At 42.4% G+C, this 20,225-nt stretch overlaps 1 protein-coding gene across 3 annotated transcripts in view; it reads left to right on the forward strand.

Moving 5' to 3' along the window:
* SFMBT1 (Scm like with four mbt domains 1) overlaps positions 1–19,132 on the forward strand; it is a 141,415-nt gene extending 122,283 nt beyond the window's left edge. For all 3 annotated transcript variants that reach the window (XM_075833745.1, XM_075833746.1, XM_075833747.1), the window contains 7 exons: positions 9,372–9,508; positions 10,103–10,212; positions 11,589–11,764; positions 12,681–12,859; positions 13,205–13,396; positions 14,136–14,264; positions 15,302–19,132. In XM_075833745.1, coding sequence (XP_075689860.1) covers positions 9,372–9,508; positions 10,103–10,212; positions 11,589–11,764; positions 12,681–12,859; positions 13,205–13,396; positions 14,136–14,264; positions 15,302–15,442 — 1,064 coding nt within the window. In that variant the 3' untranslated portion in view covers positions 15,443–19,132. The remainder of the gene's footprint in view (positions 1–9,371; positions 9,509–10,102; positions 10,213–11,588; positions 11,765–12,680; positions 12,860–13,204; positions 13,397–14,135; positions 14,265–15,301) is intronic.
* Positions 19,133–20,225: the final 1,093 nt, after the last annotated feature.

The following is a 20,225-nucleotide window of genomic DNA, read 5'->3' on the forward strand; positions in this document are numbered from 1 at the left end:
CCCAGAGACTTTGGACCCATATCTCCATGGATTTTATCACCGATTTGCCTCCATCTCAAGGCAAGTCGGTGGTGTGGGTTGTAGTAGACCGCTTCAATAAGATGTGCCACTTTGTGCCCCTCAAAAAACTACCCAATGCTAAGACGTTAGCTACCTTGTTTGTCAAACACATCCTGCGTCTCCATGGGGTCCCTGTCAATATTGTTTCTGACAGAGGGGTACAATTTTTGTTTCTTTGTTTTGGAGAGCCTTCTGTAAAAAGTTGGAGATTGATCTGTCCTTCTCCTCTGCCTTCCATCCTGAAACTAATGGCCAAATCGAGAGGACTAATCAGTCTCTAGAACAATATTTAAGGTATTTTATCTCTGACTGTCAATATCATTGGGTCTCATTCATTCCCCTCGCCGAATTTTCCCTTAATAACCGGGTCAGTAACTCGTCAGGGGTCTCCCCCTTTTTCTGTAATTTTGGGTTTAATCCACGGTTCTCCTCCGTTTCACCTGGTAGTTCCAACAATCCCGAGGTAGAGGTCGTTCATCGGGAACTGTGCACAGTCTGGGCCCAGGTTCAGAAGAACCTAGAGGCGTCCCAGAGCATACAGAAAACTCGGGCAGATGGGAGACGTTCTGCTAACCCCTTGTTTATGGTCGGGGATCTGGTGTGGCTATCGTCAAAGAACTTTCGCCTTAAAGTCCCGTCCAAGAAATTTGCTCCCCGGTTTATAGGGCCGTACAAGGTAATTGAAGTCCTCAATCCTGTCTCCTTCCGACTGGAGTTTCCCCCATCTTTTCGAGTACACGACGTGTTTCATGCCTCCCTCCTTAAACGCTGCTCCCCGTCCTTGGCTCCCTCGAGGACACCTCCTGTCCCCGTTCTCTCCCCTGAGGGGGTAGAATTCGAGGTGGCAAAGATTGTGGACAGCAAGATGGTCCAAGGCTCCCTCCAGTACCTGGTCCATTGGAGAGGATACGGGCCTGAGGAGAGGAGTTGGGTACCCGCCCGGGATGTTCACGCTGGGGTATTGGTCAGGAGGTTCCACCTTAGTTTCCCCAATAAACCAGGTCCATCTAGAAAGGGTCCGGTGGCCCCTCATAAAAGGGGGGGTACTGTTAAGGATCTGCCAGGCACAGCTTCTGTATCCACGCCCATAGGTAATCAGTCTGCACCTGCTTCTATGTCTGTGAGACTGACTCCATCTTCCACTACTCAGGATGGCAGGCTTAGGAGTGGGAGAGCCTATCACAGCCAGGCCAGACGGAGCTAATCCCGCCCTCTGTCTATTTATACCTGCCTTTCCTGTTCCTCCTTGCTTGTGATTCTTTTCTGTTGGTTTCCTGGCCCTGCTGCAGCTTCTTGAACTACTTGTCCCTGCTTCGCATTCACCCTGGCTTACTGACTACTCTCCTGCTCTGCGTTTGGCACCTCGTACTCTCCTGGTTTGACGCGGCTCGTTTACTACTCTTGTTGCTCACGGTGTTGCCGTGGGCAACTGCCCCGTTTCCCTTTGTTCTGTGTTTCCTTGTCTCGTTGTCTGTCGTGCACTTACTGAGTGTAGGGACCGTCGCCCAGTTGTACCCCGTCGCCTAGGGCGGGTCGTTGCAAGTAGGCAGGGACTGAGTGGCGGGTAGATTAGGGCTCACTTGTCTGTTTCCCTATCGCTGTCATTACAGCAGCACTTTACAATTTAGAGGAAACATGAAACAAACCATATCAGACATTACATAGTGACAAAGTTAATATACAATTCAAACCAGAGGAGTGAGGACCCTGCTTGCAAGAGCTTACAATCTATGAGGAAATAAGGGAGACACAAATTGTAAGTGTTTGTTCTGTACAATAGTCCAGCTATTTTTTATACACATGGAGTGGTAGAAATAAAGCTGCATGAGCCGGTCACCAGCCAGTATCCGTGTATGACGGACATAAAGAGAGGGAGTGCAAGGGAATCTTATTCTGATGACTAATCTAAAAGGGGGGCCATGGAAAGGAGTCAGATTAGGGAATGTTATAGGCCTGTCTAAAATGATGTGTTTTCAGGGCACGTTTAAAACTGTGGATATTGGGAATTAATCTGATTGTCTGGGGTAGCACATTCCAGAGAACTGGTGCAGCATGAGAAAAATCTTGGACGGGAGTGGGAGGTTCGCATTATGGAGGATTTTAATCTGAGGTCGTTGGCAGAACGTAGAGCCCGAGTAGGGTGGTAGACAGATGAGTGAGGAGATGTAAGGAGGGGCAGCACTGTGGAGAGCTTTGTGGGTAAGAGTAATAAGTTTGAATTTTATTCTGAAGGGGATGGCCAACCAGTGCAGTGACTTGCATAGAGTAGAAGCGTTGGTGTAGCGGTTGGTCAGAAAGATAAGCCTGGCTGCTGCATTGAGGATAGATTGGAGAGGGGAGAGTTTAGTGAGTGGAAGACCGACTAGTAATGAGTTACAGTAGTCAAGACGAGAGTGAATCAGAGCAACAATGAGAGTTTTGGCTGTTTCCTCAGTAAGAAAAGGGCGGATTCTGGAGATGTTTTTGAGGTGAAAATGACAGGAGTGTGAAAGTGATTGAATGTGAGGAGTAAATGAAAGATCTGAGTCAAAAATAACCCCAAGACAACGGGCGTGCTGCTTAGGAGTTAAGATAGTGCCACACACAGAGATGGAGACATCCGGTTTAGGGAGGTTAGTAGATGGTGGGAACACAAGGAGCTTAGTTTTAGAAATATTCAGTTTCAGATAGAGAAGAGGACATGATGTTAGAGTCAGTGGACAGACAATCACTGGTGTTTTGTATTCGAGCAGAGGTGATGTCATGGGAAGAGGCATATAATTGGGTGTCATCAGCGTAGAGATGGTACTGGAAGCCAAATCTGCTGATGGTTTGTCCAATAGGGGCTGTGTAGAGAGAAAAGAGGAGCGGACCTAGGACTGATCCCTGAGGAATCCCGATAGCAAGTGAATAAGGAGAAGTAGAACCAGCAAATGACACACTGAACGAGCGGTCCGAGAGATGGGAGGAAAACCAAGAGAGAGCAGCGTTCTTGAGGCCAATAGAGTGGAGCATGTTAAGTAGGAGTTGGTGGTCTACAGTGTCAAAGGCTGCAGAGAGATCCAGAAGAATCAGGAGAGAGTATTTACCGTCCGATTTAACCGCCAATAGATCATTTGAGACTTTAGTATGGGCAGTCTCTGTAGAGTGTAGAGTGCGGAAACCAGATTGTAAGGGGTCTAGAATGGAGTTGGCAGAGAGATAGTGGATAAGGAGAGGAGACCAAGCGTTCCAGGAGTTTGGAGTTGAAGGGGAGATTAGACTGGTCGGTAGTTAGCCCCTCATTAGTTTAGTTGCTCTTCTTTGTATTTATTCCAACTCCAGGGCATCCTTTCTATGAACTGGAGCCCAGAACTGAACTGCATATTCTAGAGGAGGCCTCACTAATGCTTTGTAAAGTGGTAATATTCTATTCGTGTCCCGCGAGTCCATGCCTCTTTTAATACACGACAATATCTTGCTGGCCTTTGAAGCAGCTGATTGACATTGCATGCTGTTTAGTTTATGATCTACAAGTACACTCAAATCCTTATCAACAAGTGACTCCCCCGGTGTAGCTCCCCCTAAAACATATGATGCATGCAGGTTGTTGGTACCCAGATGCATAACTTTACATTTATCTACATTAAACTTCATTTGCCAAGTGGAAGCCCAAACACAATCGGAAGCATAACTCCTCCAAACATCTGGCTATTGATTTCAATGTTCTGTTCCGACGGGCCGTCTTTTTACGTGGCCGTTTTGTAAAACGGCCGCAAAAAAGAAGTGTATGTCACTTCTTGAGACCTTTTTGGACCAGTTTTTCATTGACTCCATAGAAATACAGCTCCAAAAAGCGTTCGTTAAAAACGCTGCGAAAATCGTGAGCGTTTTACAAAACCTCTGAAAATCAGGAGCTGTTTTCCCTTGAAAACAGCTCTGTATTTTCAGACATTTTAGAGTTTGTGTGTGCGCATACCCTTACTCTGCCTTCTCTTGATCCCCTGTGACCAACTCCCCATTACCACTATCTAGGGGTCCTACATGTTCAGACCTTGGCTTTTTTGCATTTATATACTTGAAGAATTTTTGGGGATTTGTTTTACTATCCGTGGCCACCTACCTTTCATTTTGTATTTTTGCTGATTTTATTACCTTTTTATAGATTTTATTTAAGCTCTTTTTATAATTTAAAAAGGCTACAGCTGTACCCTCAGATTTGTATTTTTCAAATTCCATTTTTTTGTCATGTAGTGCCCTTTTTACAGAAGGTGTAAGCCATGTGGGGTTTAATTTTAGTCGTTTATACTTGGTACCTATAGGAATACATTTTGCACTATAATTACTCAAAGTAGATTTGACAATCTCCCATTTATCATTTGCACCATTATTTGACATTAGTTCTTCCCAGGCTATATCCTGAATTGCAGCCCTCATCCTGGGGAAACTTGCCTTCTTAAAATTAAGTGTTTTTGCCCTCCCAGCCGGTGTTTGTTTTTTACAGTATAGGTAAAATGTAACTATATTGTGATCACTGTTACCAATGTTTTCACGAACATTGACATTCCCAACAAGCTCTGCATTATTATAAATGACCAGATCCAACCGAGCTTCACCTCTAGTCGGGTCTAACTCAAACTGGCCCATAAAATTTTCCTGCAACAGGTTCAGGAAACTTCTCACCTTTGCAATTGAAGCTGAACCATGACCCCAATTAATATCCTGGTAATTAAACTCTCCCATTATTACTACAGTATCAGCCTGTGCAGCCACCTCCATTTGTTTATATAGCTGATCTTCCATCTCCTCCGTTATATGGGGGGGGGGGCTTTATAGATTACATCAAAAGTAATGTTTTCAGTGTTTACCTCCCTTTTGTAATTCCACCCACAAGGTTTCAATCTCCTCACAATCTTCTCCCTCTGTCTCTTTCACACTCGCCTTCATATCACTTCTCACATACAGACATACACCACCACCTTTCCTATTTGTCCTGTCATTTCGAAACCATGTAAAACCCTGTAGATTTACACTCCAGTCGTGTGAAGAGTCCGGCCATGTTTATCAACACCAACTATATCCATATGTTCCTCCAGTACCAAGGCGTCCAGCTCCCCCATTTTGCTTGCTAGTCTTCTGGCATTTGTGAACATACACTTTTTAACTTGCCTTTCAATTTTTCACTTTCCGCATCAGAAATGATTTGACATTATTTGGGCATTTTTTATTTTTGTTGCGCTTTTGTAACAAAAGGATCTCCTTATCCTGTTGTCTAGTTTTCTCCCCCACCAATATAGTCTGACCCCTCTATAACCTAACTACCCCTTTATTTTCTACATTGACCTCCCTCCTCAGTTCTAGTTTAAATACTCCGCCAGCTCAGCTAGAATTCTCTCCACCAGCACAGCAGACCCCCTTCCATTTAGGTGCAAATCATCTGCAGAATACAGTCTGTACCTATAAAAGGATCTGCCAGACACCGCTTCTGTGTCGATGCCCGTGGTTAATCAGTCTGCATCTGTCCCTAGGTCTGATAGAGTGACTCGATCTGCTACCACTCAGGCTGGTAGGCTGAGGAGTGGGAGAACCTATCACAGCCTGGCCAGACGGTTCTAGCTCCCGCCCTTAGTCTATTTATACCTTCATTTGCTGTCTGTCCTTTGCCTGTGATTCTTGTGTTTCCGGGCTCTGCTGTTCCTGCTAATACCATTGACCTCTGCTTCATATTGACCCTGCTTGACTGACTATTCTCCTGTTCTGCTTTAGTTACCGCGTACTCTCCAGGTTTGACTCGGCTCGTTCACTACTCTGTTGCTCACGGTGTTTCCGTGGGAAACTTCCACTCTTCCCTTGCTTCTGTGTTCCCTTGTCTGTTTTGTTTGTCGTTCACATAGTGAGCGTAGGGACCGTCGCCCAGTTGTACGCCGTCGCCTAGGACGGACTGTGCAAGTAGGCAGGGACTGAGTGGCGGGTAAATTAGGGCTCACCTGTCCGTCTCCCTACCCTGACATTACAGTACCCCAATGAAAAGACAGTCCAGTGCTCTAGGAACCCAAAGCCTTCTCCTCTACACCAAGACTTAAGCCATGCATTTAACTCCCTGAGCTCCCGCTGTCTTTCCTGTGATGCGCATGGCACAAGCAGTATTCCAGAGAATACTACCTTGGAGGTCCTTCAGCTTGTAGCCTAGTTCTTGAAAATTATTCTTAAGGCTCCTCCACCTACCATGTATTCTATCATTGGTGCCCACATGGACCACGACAGCTGCATCATCACGGCCCCTCCCAGTAATTTATCCACCCGTTTCACCACATGCCGAACCCTGGCACCAGGGAGACCGCAAGCCATTCAGTTGAGGCGGTCTTGGCGACAAATTATTCTATCCGTCTTCCTGATTTATAGAATCCCCTACAACTACCAATTGTCTTGCTTTACCTGCATTACCATCCTGCCGACTACTAGCTGGGCTGTTCTCCCGGGTTTTGGGAGATCAGTATCCACTAGGGCTGCCATTTCTGAGGCCGACACCCTCGCATCATCACCCAACTTTGCTTGGAATATCAGAGACCGGATTGGCCTTCCTTTTCTTAGACCCCTTTCTACTCCACCCTAACTATATTAACCAAGCTACTTGCCTGATCCTGCTGACCCATGTCTTCACTCTCCAGTTCTACCCCACTAACTGCTTGCTCAGTGAGCAGCATGCTCCGCTCAAGATTGTCTATCGCCCTCAGTGTTGCATTTTGCTCCTCCAGATCTCTAAGTAGAGCTTCAAGGTGAACAACATGCTCACATCTGCCACAGAAATATTCACCCTGGAACTCAGGCTCCAGTCGTGCATACATATGGCAATCTGTACACTTAAGCAAATCTCCACTCTTCCTGTCCATTATACCAGTTACAAAAAAACAGTGAGCAATTAAAAAAGTAAAAGAAAAGAAGAGTACTTACAGGGACTTTAACTCCGGTATAATAACTACACTTATATCACAAGCCACTTAATCCAGCTAACCCACAAACAGCCCGCAGGCCTCAGTTGAGCTTGCTCTAATTTATATCACCTGAGAGCAGTTAACCCCTCCCCCTAGTCAGCTACTCAGCTGGAAAGAAGCTGCAAAGAAAAAAGAGTTTTTTAAATTCAGTTTTTGCTATCTTCTATTTGTAAGCACTCAATTCCGTTATCTCGCACAGTATCAAACACAGGACACAGTATTAGGCTATGTTCACACGGAGTATTATCTGGAGGAATATCAGCCTCAAAATTCCGTTTGGAAGTTTGAGGCAGATTTTCCTCTCCCTGCACGCCGATTTTCGCGCCGTTTTTCGCCCGCAGCCATTGAGCGCCGCGGGCATAAAACACCGCGAAATACGCTTTCTCTGGATTCCATTGAAGTCAATGGGAGGTCAGAGGCGTAAACGCCCGAAGATAGGGCATGTCGCTTCTTTTTCCTGCGAGGCAGTTTTACTGCTCGCGGGAAAAAGACGCCGACACCTCCCATTGAAATCAATGGGAGGGATTTTAGGGCCGTTTTTGCAGAGTTTTGCGACGCAGTATCCGCGTAAAAAAACTCGGCAAAATACTCTGTGTGAACATAGCCTTAAACCGCTATGAAAAGTCCAGAAACACCACATTCACAGCCTTATCCAGGTCCAGACTAGAACTTTACCTCCTCGTAGAAGCTGATCAGATTAGTTTGACAGGACCGATCACTCATAAACCCATGCTGATACTGTGTTATAAGGTTATTTTCAGTGAGATACTCCAAGATAACATCTCAGAAAACCTTCAAATATTTTACCCACAATAGAGATTAAACTTACATGCCTATAAGAAATGGATATGTGTAGGATAATCTTTATGTGACATAATCGGGATTTCAGAACTGTGACCAATGAGAGAAATTTTCTTGTGCATCTATAAAACCACTACTACTATGGATATCTCACTAGCAATTTTAAAACTGCGAATGACTTGTTCAGCTCATCAGGCAAGCTGCTTATTAAAGAAGACCAACTATCTGCAATTAAACTTGCATCTGGGGCCCAATAAACAAAATAGGTGACTGTTAAGCCACCATAGCCTGTTCCCACAAATTGACATACCTGTATAAGCGAGAGCTTCTGTTCCTGTGCAAATGTCAACTGAAGGGAATCTGTGTTTGACAGCTGCCCTTTTCTAATTGTGGCTGGGATTGGAGAAAAAAAAAATCCTCATTGTTCAATCCATGTGGATTGCGGTGCTAACAAAGGGCGGGGTCTCCCTGTCAGCCCCGACCATCGCGGTAGATTTTGAATAGAGCGGCAACATGCATGCAGTCATTCGGTCTAGCCATTGGTGTTCGTCCCAGCAGTCGAATCCCCACCGATCTAACCATTAGATAAGTAATAAAAGTTTTTGCCTGAAGTTAAGAATTTATTCGGCACAGAATTTAGAGACAAAAACCAAAATGGTGAACATTCACTTTTAGCTGAATGTAATGGTTTGCACTAGTCTACCACTTTCCTATAATTCTGCTTTCTCAGGCCAGTTTCACATGTTTCGGTGGCGTTTTATGCAAAAAAATTTGGCCGTAAAATTATCCAAACAGATGTTCGTTTTAAATTCTGCCATTTTTCCCCATAGGCTTCTGAATAGAACTTCAAAAACGCCTGTAAAAAAAAACGCATGTTCAAAATTACACAAAATAAAAAAAAAAACACCAAAAATGCATATAAAAAAACACCTGAGATGCATGAAAAAAGTGTGTGAGACTGGGTTAACAAACAGTGTTGAGGCCCAGCTGCAATTGCTATGTCTGCAACCCTTATAGCTATAGAAATTATAAAATTCCCTGATTTGTTCCTTCAAGCAGTGGAGACTTGCATTAATATAAAATATGATCTTATTTGAAAGAAGGACCTGCACAAAAGTAATTGATAATCTATGGAACAATGCCACCTAATAAAGTAAGCAAAGAGAGTCCATTGGTGTTGGTTTTAAATGAATAAATATGACAAGAAAATCCAGAAAAGTTTATGGCGTTTTTTTAGACCACAGTCCTTGGGAGTAACATGAAATGTCCTGTGTAATCGTTGGATTAGGTCACCTTAATCTATTGATTGCATTAAACTGAAAATCAAATGTGAAAATATCTTAATAAATCTTGTCACTGTTAATGGAATAATGTAATATGCAGATCAGCACACATTTACATGATGATTGTCTGTGATAAATCATCTCTTAAATACCTCTACTGTAGAAATGATTGCATATTTTTGTATAGTTTTTTTTGGTTGCGTATTATACACACCGTTCGAATTAATGGTGTTATGATCTGGTGTCATTATTGATTTACTCCCGTTTTTCTCCACAGCATCTAATGGGAAATATCTCTGTCCCAAGATCTATTTCAACCACCGCTGCTTCTCCGGTCCTTATCTAAACAAGGGAAGGATAGCGGAGTTACCCAAATTAGTGGGTCCAGGAAATTGTGTTTTGGTCCTCAAAGAGGTAATGCTGTCTTTCCCCTCCCAATAGTGCGTAACGTAAAAAAAAAATACATTAAGAAATTTATTTATATACTTGCCTAAAACTCCCTGCTACAGCATTAGAGACCAGCAACTACTTTCCCCTGGACAGTGCACTGGGTGAATGTACTGGTGGCATGTTGGGAATTGGTGCGCCACTAGTATAGAAGGTCATCACCAGTCACCCTACTTCACTAACATAGAAGGTCATCAACCAGTCATGGTTAAACCGATGCTAGGTAGCCCCTCAAATTTTGGCAATGAATCATTACGGTCTGTTAGTTTCCGAACGATTATCGCTTTCTTTAGTGGTATTCGTCTTACCGTTACAATACATTTGCCACTATGATCGCAGCATATGTACTATTATTGTTCTGTTGGAAATGTCCATAAGATACATTAGATAATCGTAGCAATTTTATAAACCTCTGATCGTTCATCGGTGGTTTTGAAAATTTCTACACGTAAACGTAGCTTTACCATAATTGTAATTGTTCCTGAAATCAAACTAATGTTTACAGCTACAAAGTAGTAGTATTTGTAGAGAATTCATCTTAACACTTTGTCTTTACCACAGGTCTTATCGTTAATCATCAATGCCGCTTACAAGCCCAGCAGGGTTTTACGTGAACTGGAATTACAGGATGAACCATTGTGGCCTCAGCATGCAGAAATTCTGAAAGCCAAGTAAGTTCATCTCATTCATCCGGCTAACGCATAGACCACCAATGTTTGAAATTTCAGTAGGATCATGGTGTAAGGTCTATTTATTTATTTCTTTTTTTCTACATACACATGTCCTTTATTCTGTGTTCGATACATGGATAGACTTGGGATTTAAGGATTTGTCTCCATTGATAAATGTCTGTCCTCAAATATCATTTACGTACTCCTTGTCTTTTTTATCTTCAACGTAGATTCACTTTGGACGACAACTCCTTGTTTGTAAATTTTCCTGAAGTTTGTATGTAGTAGTTTAAAACCCTACACATATATAATAAGAACTAAAAGGGGAAATCCTGTCAAAATAATCTTCTGTCAGAATAAAAGGAGCTTTCCTTAGGGTGCAGTCACACGCAGCAGATGTTGTTGCAGAATTTTCTGCAACTGGAAATCGGTTTCCGTACTTCTGAATGGGGTTGTTTCTGCAATATTTCATTCAGATAAATGGAGCTGATTTTGAGTCGCAAAAAAATTCTGCAACAAAATCTGCTGTGTGACTGCACCCTTTTGGCACTGCTCAGCGATTTTTTTTTTTTACTGGATTTCTTAAAACAATGCCATTGATTGAAAAGCTAAGACGGTTGTGTCATGGTGCTCTATAAAGTGCCTTCACAATGAAGATTAGTGGCAGCACGTGAAACTTCACCAATGTGACTCTTTCTTCTTTCATGATCATTTGGCTTGCATTCATCCTTTAAAAGGAGTTGTCCAGGATTAGAAAAAGTGTCTAGTTTCCCCCCCCACCCAAAACAGCCCGATTTCTTTCCATAGGCCGTCTCTGATAGTGCAGCTCAGCTCTATTCACTTGAATGGACATGCATTGCAATACTAGACACAGTCCATGGACAAGTGATGCTGTTTCTGGATAAAAAGTAGACCCCCTTTCAATATAAATTTGCCGGAAGCTATTTTTTCTCTATTTAGAAAATTTGTGGTAGAGTTTTGCAGCAGACAGTCGGATCTCCAGTGAAGTGGCCAGCAGATCTGCTCGTTGTTAAGCTCCATTATAATTCAATGGAACTAATCCACATCTTTTCAGTGCGTAAATTTAAAATCTGCTGCGCGTTCAATATTTCGTGCAAATATTATCCTAAACGTATGAATGGGGTATAGAATACCCGATGCATCTGCGGTGGAATGTTAGCGGATCCTTTCAGGATTTAGACACAAAATCTGCCCCTAGGTCCTGATAGAATTCCAAACGTGTGAACAGGGCCTTGGGGTTCTACAAGACTCTAATAATCTTAAATGGTAACTTATGTTTTTGTTTTTTTAAAAGAACTAGTTTTAGATTTACCTTTTCTTCATGTCTTGACTATGTAATTGTACTAAATTTTCAGATATAAAGGAAAAACATACCGTGCCACAGTGAAGTTGGTGAGAACATCAGATCAGGTTTCAGAGTTCTGTCGTAATACTTGTATTAAACTGGAATGCTGCCCAAATCTCTTTGGACCTCTTATGGTTCTTGACCAGTGCTCTGAAAACTGTTCAGTCCTAACAAAGACTAAATACAGTAAGTATTAGTAATACATTTTCCTACCATCCTCCAACCAACGTAAAAATCTGAACTAAAGTGGATTCTAACAGAGGGATTCCAAACTAAGCCAGAACTTTTTATTTTTCTGTCGATGTAGCTGTATAACGGCTTGTTTATTTTCTAGATGAGTTTGGGGTACATAGAAGTCGTATATCTGGCATTTAGTTATGACAGACATGGCAACTTTTGTTAGGCCCCCGGCTGGCATAGTAATGCATCGGCCCCCTCCCTCTGTCATGCACTTTAGATGCCGCTGTTTCTGCTGACCGCAGCATGTAAGGGGTTAAACGACAGGGATCATAGGTTCTTCTGTTCTCTGCCGATAGAGTGGGGCTGCAGTTGTATGTTTCAGCCGTTGCTTTGCTCCTGAATCAATGGGCACGATCAGAAGGGCGATTATGCGCGTCCTGATGTGGCAACTGCCTGCCGCTCAGGACTAGCATATTTGTCAAGTGATTTCAATTTAAAATAGATTTTGTGATATTGTGACTGTTTGTTAAGCCCCCCTTACCCCAGGAATGCATGCTATGCTTAATGCATAATCTTCTCCAAAAGTCAAGCTTGTGTACTTAGTAATTTGTTTTAAAGGCAACCTGTCATAAAGATTATGTTGCCCCTAGCATGGCTTTAACACTGGGTTGCCGGCAGTGGCCGTGCTTTGGAAGAAGTGTCCGCTACTTGGCTCTTCCCAGCAACCCCTGCCCGGCTAACTATTATTGACCGGTTTCTTTCAATCAATAATATTTGTTAATATTGGATAGGTCTGCATATTGATGGCCTCAGAGAGTCCATTTACTTCTTCCGTGTGGACTCTCTTGGTATAACCAATGATGAGACTTCTTAATGTGTGTTAATGTTCACACTGTGTTCTTGTAATATTTGTATTGAATAGCTCATTATTATGGAAAGCGTCGTGGACGGAACCTGAACAATCCTACGGGCATATTGCGCAGCATCGAGGCTGCTCTGAAGAAGCCTGCTAAGAGGAGGAAGAGAAGGAAACATTTCTTTGTCCATAAGAAGAAGCGCTCTTCTAACTCTGTAGAGAACACACCTGTCGGAAGTCCTCAGGTATGTGTGTGTATATGTATGTATGTATGTATGTGTATACATGTATATTTATTTTTGTACTTTTTCAACAAAGATTGCTTGAATTCTTGGGTTCTTCGCAACAGTGTGTGTGTGTGTGTGTGTGTGTTTGTTAAGGAATTGAAGAGCATGTTATATGGCAGTAGCAACAATAGGGAGCTTTGGCTATTACACCTAACATTATGAGCGGTCTATAAAAAGTCTTTTAAATTGCCCTCTTATATTTTGACCATGTTTATATTTGGAGGTAATACTAAAAATGTGGAATTTTCATAGATTGTTTAGATATGTCATCCGTTATATTTTCATTACTTCTCACTTCTCCAGGGAAGTGGTGATGAGGAGGAAGAGGAGGATTACTCCCCAAGTGAAGAGAGTGTCCAAGAACATCAAGAAGGGTCAGAAATATCAGGAAAAGGGTCATCATCAACCTCACCTACTCGTAGTGAGCAGTCACTGAACTGTGAGAAGAAAAGAAAAGCTTGGTTTCTCGAAAGTGAAAAGCTTCTGTCCGCTAAGGTATGAGGAACAGAGCAACTGCAATTACTTCAAGCTTACAACAAAAATATTAGCTTTGACTACTTGCAGTTTAGTCACATTAGTTTTCAGGAACGTTAATTTTATTAGGCCGTGATACAACCCAGGCATAATCCATCAGTTCTGTAAAAATGCAAGATTTGATTTTCAGGAAATGAGAACATAGCATACAAGTGTGTGTGTGTGTGTGTGTATGTATATATATATATATATATATATCTCCTCTTATAATTCTATATCTTAGATCTATAGAGACTAAGGGCTTAGTCAGACTAACGGGATATACCTCCGTGCAACGCGCGTGATTGTCATGCGTGTCGCACGGACCTATATTAGTCTATGGGGCAGTACAGACAATTGCGTGATTTTTACGCAGCGTGAGTCCGCTGCGAAAAAGTCACGACCTGTCCGTTCTTTGGGCGTATTTCGCGCATCACGACACCCATTGTTCAATGGGTGCGTGAAAATCACGCATGCCACACGGAAGCACTTCCGTGGGACACGGAGTGTCGTAATGATGGCGGCTGCGCGAAAAGCATGCAGCCGCGCATCATACGGGGCTGACACACGGAGCTGTCAAGTGCCTTTGCGCGTGCATCACGCTCGTGTGAATCCAGCCTTCATCTGTGAGCAAAGATTTTCTTGGGATTTTTTGCATTGGGAAATGTATTTACCTATTTTAGCTGATGCATTTAGAGGTTAACAAAGTGTCACCTTGCAGGATATTCGTATCGAGTTGAGGGAACCCTTGACACTAAATGGAAGCCCACTGGACTGGACTGTTAATGATGTAGTTGAATACATCAAATCCACAGATTGTGCTCATCTTGCGCGACTCTTTCTGGAACAGGTGAGTTTTTATGTAGAATTTTACTTAAAAAATATGCATGGCCAGTATTACATACAGAATTTTAAGTGTTCATCACTATGGCCCCTTCAGTCAGCTGCTCGGACGTGTTTGCCGGGAGTCGGACCCCCCACCGATCTGATATTGATGACTTATCCTAAGGAGAGGCCATCAATATAAAATACCCAGAGAACCACTTAAAACACTGTACTATTAAATACCCTTGAGATTAGGTCCATGACATTTGATCTTAATGACTGTGGCTGAGAGAGGAACAGAGCTTGTTGACATTCCTGTATCCGTGGTACTGTATGCAGTTCTAAGGTAGAACTACGGGCATAGCGGTTTAACAAGAAATCGCGTGGCTTGCCGATGGTTGGCATGGCATGGCAGACGGAGGCCAAATGGTGATGGCCTCTGTGTCTGCCATGGACTGAAGCCTATCAGGACGAGCCTCTGGGTGGTCCTGAAAGGCTTCCTGCCAGAGAGACAGGAAGTCACTGTGTCGTTTCCGATGCACATTGTCGGTGACTGTGTGCATCGGGAACCGGGAGGTCCGCTGTCCCTTACAGCTGACACTCCAGTGTTGCTGATCTTTGCCATCGCAGCATTTATGGGGTTTGTAGCACATCGGCAGCCCCCATGCAATCGTGGGCCTTGCCATGTCAACCGGAGGCCAAACAACACCCTCTGGCTGGTCTTCATAGGCTTACTGTCAGAGTGACTGACGTCACACTGACAGTTGGAATACATTACACTACCTAGGTAGTGTAATGTATTATAGCAGCGATCATTGCTGCAGGTAAAAAAAAAGTGTAAAAAGTAAAAAAAAAAAAAAAGTTTAATGTTTTATACAAGTGTAAAAATAAACGTGTTTGTTTTTTTTTTTTTTTTGTTTTTTTTTTTTCCCTTAAGTCTTTTATTATAGGAAAAAAATAAACTTTAAAATGAGGTACACATATTTGGTATCACCGCGTTCGTAACCAAATTTCTTTATTACAGTAGTAATATATATATTTTTTCCCTTTGTTCTCAACCAGGAAATAGATGGAAAGGCGCTTCTGTTGCTCAATCTGCCAGCTGTTCAAGACTGCATGGATATCAAGCCTGCCATGGCCATTAAACTATGCTACCACATTGAACGCGTGAAGCTGGCTTTCTACCAAAGCTTTTCTAGATAAAGTATCCCGCTGTAGGATGGTGGACATATATCTGGTCTGGCAGAGCCTGTGTGCTCTGTACAAACCTTAAGTGATTTGCACTTTTTATAGAATTGTCACTTGTTTACAAGTCCTCATGCGATTTCCGTCCTAGCCTTGGGAACGTGAGGAAATATGTATGTAGTCATTGCTAACTAACTATTTTTATATGTAAAGTTGTGGTTACAACACCTGCCACTAACTTACATATGAGTTATTGTGGTTGTGATATGCAATGCAGTACCGCAAGCTGGATGAAAATTTGCATTCGTAAGAAGTGATGAAGGTACATGATAACCAGCCATTTTTTATTATTTATCAATTTAGACTTCTAGATAGAGCTAGTGAAACAAAATATTTGTTAATCAAAAGGGACGCTGTTGTGTGTGTTGTATCTGAAAATTTAGTTTAGCTGTTTTGTTCGTGTTTTTTGGGGGGTTTTGTGTGTGTTAACCTGGCACAAAGTCTAAATTTGTTGCATTTTTGTAAATACACTTCTGACTCTCAACTAGCTAGATATAAATATGCACAGTATACAAAGATATCAGAGTTTTATATTAAAGCGGTTCTGTCATCAGATTATGCTGCCCCATATAGCATGAAAAAATATATATTGTGGGCGTTTAGCTGATAAGAGCGATCAAAGAATACACCGGACATATATTCATGAGTCGCGAGCTCCCCACCCCTATTGACAGTGAATGATGGCTTGTCTGCTGTGTATGTGTATACACAGCAGCCTGTCAATCACTATGAGGAGGGCAGGGAGAGGAGAGGCGCTTCCCTTATAAATACACTGAAATCATACATATATGTCCTGTGTATTATTTGATTGCTCCTATAAGCCAAATAGCACCAAAAAATTATTTTTTGTGTTTTGGCTAATAGGAGAACAGAACTGTCCCCATACTATGTCTTTATATAGGGCAGCATGGTCGGATGACAGATCTGCTTTAAAGGGAACCGGTCAGCAGGTTTAATAATTAAAAATTGCTGCGATGAGGGGAGCATACCTTTTGTGTTGGTCATGCAACGTGCATGGCCGGGAAAAAAGGTTTGTATAAAATATCCTCCCCCTCCCCTATATCGCTCTGTCAGCAGTTTTGAGACTTCAAAACTGCTGACCGGTTCCCTTTAACGCTAAACAGCAGTTCGTTAATACAGCTTGGAATTGAACGCGGTATGTTTCAGCTTTCCATATCACCCTCCTGAAAGAGGGTTGTCTGAGAATCCATTTTCAAATACCCTATTAGAGAATTCTGAGTTTAGAGGGGGGAAGGGGTGCCATAATAAGGCAAAGGGAAGAAAAGCTACAAATAGTGTCCGACAGGTCTGTTCATTATTCGGACAACCCATTAATTTTAATGTGAACCGTGTAATGTCTCATTTCCCCTGCAGTCGCACTGTAGGGAAATTGAAAGCTTGCTGTCAGAGCCACACAGTGCTGAGGTCCCAGCAGCGGGACAACCTGTAATCCGCTTTCATCAACAAAAAGGGCTTTTCCAAAGCGGACGACCACTTTGACTATGATATTAGTAAGCACATTAAGTGCTATTATAGAATTGTAAGTAATTCCCTAACACACACTGTGGACAAAAGTATTGGGACATTAACCATACAGGAGCTTTTAGGACCTCCCATTCTGAACATTAATGTGGAGTTCATTTCCCCCCCTCCTTTGCGGCTAAAACCACTTCCACTCTTCTGGGAAGGCTTTCTATCAGATTTTGGAATGCGTCTGTGGGAATTTTTGCCCATTCATCCAGAAGAGCATTTGTGGGGTAAAATATTGATGATGCTCACAATTTCCGTTCTAGTTCATCCCAAAGGTTTTCGATGGGGTCAGAGCTTGGTGCGGGCCAGTCAAGTTCTTCCACACCAACCATGCCTTTATGGACCTTGCTTTGTGCACTGGGGCTCAGTCATGCTGGAACAAAAGGGCCGAACTCCAAACTGTTCCCACAAAGTTCGAAGCATACAATTGTCCCAAATTTCTTGATATGCTCCAGAGTTCAGTAGCGTTCTTTAGACCACTCTATCCGACGCATGGCAATGTGCTTGGTGATGTAAGGCATGCATGCAGCTGCTTGGCAATAGAAACCCATGCCATGAAGCTCCTGGCGCACAGATTTATTTTTATTTTTTTAAATATTCATGCCAAAGGGGGTTTGGTACTCTGCGGCTATTGATTCAGCAGAGTGTTGGCGACTTTTATGCATGATCAGCACTAGGCGATCCCACTCTGTAACTTTACGTGGTCTGCCACTTTGTATCGAAGTTGCTGTGGTTCCTAAACTCTTCCACTTTACATTAATACCACTCACAGTTGATCGTGGAATATCTAGGACGGATGAAATTTCACAAGCTGACTTATTACAACGGTGGCATCCTATTACAATACAACGCGGGAATTCAGTGAGCTCTTGAGAAGTACCCACTCTTTCACAAATGTTTGTAAAGGCAACTGCATGGCTAGGTGAATGAAACACCTGAATTCAATGATTAAGAGGTGTGTCTCAATACTTTTGTCCAAATAGTGTATACGTATTTATTTTAATCACAAATCTTGAACATGTCACGTAATACAGCAGAGCAGCTAAAGATAAATTAGACTAGTGTTGCTGCCCACGGTGTGCTGTCAGGAGAATACTGAAACTATTTTCTGTGAGTGGTGGGAGGATCCAGGGGTTTGAAATATTCTGATGGCCATTGTGACAGCCGCTCTACTCTAGCTGTACAAAGAATACAGACTGCTGTAATAGGCATACTGTACAATTCACTTCTGAAGAGGGACTCTGCACAAATTGCTTTTAGTCTTGTCCATGTACAAGTCTAGGACACCTTGAGGGTTTAAAAATAGTCTAGATGAGTAACAATGTTTGCTATCATTCAACGTCTTGCGGAGATACCCTCTAGGCAAACTGGAATGCCATCTAGGAAATGGGGAACCCCATTGTCTGCAGGATCTCTTATAAAGACCCTGTGACGTGCGTGTGTGTGTGTGTGTGTGTGTGTGTGTGTGTATAACTGCGAGTAACTTCTAAAGACCAAAGTTGGTACAGTTCTGTTCACCAGCAAAGGTCCCAGGCTACCTATGTGAAGAGGTTTATTTATATAACCCAGTGATTTTTATTTCTTGCTACTGAGCCATTACTTGAGAAGTATTTTACCTATTGTAAATCCTTTTCTGTTTTTTTCATCATTTTGTGTAGCAGCATAGCTATAATCTATAACCTTTAATGTAGTAACACAGCAAGTGTTAGACACACAAACCATTTTGTAGGTCAGCAGAGCATTAAGTCACGTCCTTGCTTTTGTCTTTTTTATTAGGTTTTGTGGTATCAGCATTTATTGCATCTTCTTCTTCATTTTGTTATACCATTTTAGCTGTGTATTGTTAGAAACATTCATTTCAACTTCCCCAATTTGGATTTCTAAACAACAAAATGAGAACCAAGGTGGCATTTCTGCATTATTTATTTTTATGTATGCACTGTAATAGAGAGAAGCCAACTTTCCTACAGTTACATGGTGTTGTAGCATAGTGTCCTTGTTTCAAATGATCCTTCTACTCTGAGCAATGAAAGCAATTTTTTTTTCTGTTTGGAATGTTTAACCTATGTTTATATGATGTACAGAATAGAACAAAATGAATTACTCAATTTCTTGAAACACTGTTTTAATAAATTTGTAATATTTTAACATCAAATGTTCTCTCTTTTTCAATAATGAGAGCTTCACTAGAAAACCAACGCTCCCCTGAAGTTTGGGTGTTTAGCGTCTTTGCAGGCTCACATGGCTGCTTTGAAGATCTGATGTGAGGTCAGGGGACAGCAGCTGCCTTCTGGGCTCTCCCTCTTGGCGTCGGCCTTGGCGCTGCACTGAATATGACACTAGTGACATTACAATGTGTGTGTCAGACTTCAGTGTAGCGCTGAGGCCGGGGCAGGGAAGGACAGCCCTGACATGGTACACCATGTATCTAATCTATCATGTATCTAATCTATCACAAACTATGCACCACTCAGACTCTAGACTACCTTTTTGGTGGACCACTGTTGTAAAAACTGATGACGACAACTAACAACCACCGATGTCAACTGATGGTTTTGTAGTAAAAATTGTGAAAAAACCTGATGGCAACTGATACATTTTTGCAACAGTTTTTGCAATCGCTTGAGAGCCCCAAAAAAATTATGCAGATGCAACTGATCTATGTGAACGCAGAGGTGAAAACCCCCGAAACAGCCAACTACAAATGAGTTTCTCATTCTTTTAAAATCCCTAGTCATATTTCAAGGCTCTTCTGTGGGCCGGTCATTGACTTACAGGGAAGCTACCTCCAATAGGTGGCACTAGATAGATTTGTTTTCCTTCTACTGGAGGAGATCTAACCTGCATTTAGTGAAATTTAAATGTCTAGAAGCAAAAGCAAGCCAGCGACAAACTATCAGGCCACCCAAGCTCACAGTACAAGACCACTGAGTGTTGACTGCATCTGTCCTTGGTCACAATTCTCATACCAAGCCGCAGCTGCCTCTAAAGTCAATACTAGATCTACGGAGCTTCATGAATTTGGTTCCCATGAATGAACAGTCACACACAAACCTAAGGTTACCATGAACAGGACCAGTCATCCGCTGAAGTGCTGTAAAGTATACCACCATTGGACTCTGGAACCGTGAAAACAAAGTCACTAGAGTGATCATGAATAACACTCTACCATCTGGCAGTGTGACTGACAACTAAGTGTCAAGGATCCCAG

This window comes from Rhinoderma darwinii, chromosome 7 (assembly GCF_050947455.1).
Source record: "Rhinoderma darwinii isolate aRhiDar2 chromosome 7, aRhiDar2.hap1, whole genome shotgun sequence".
In the NCBI taxonomy this organism is placed as follows: Eukaryota; Metazoa; Chordata; class Amphibia; order Anura; family Rhinodermatidae; genus Rhinoderma; species Rhinoderma darwinii.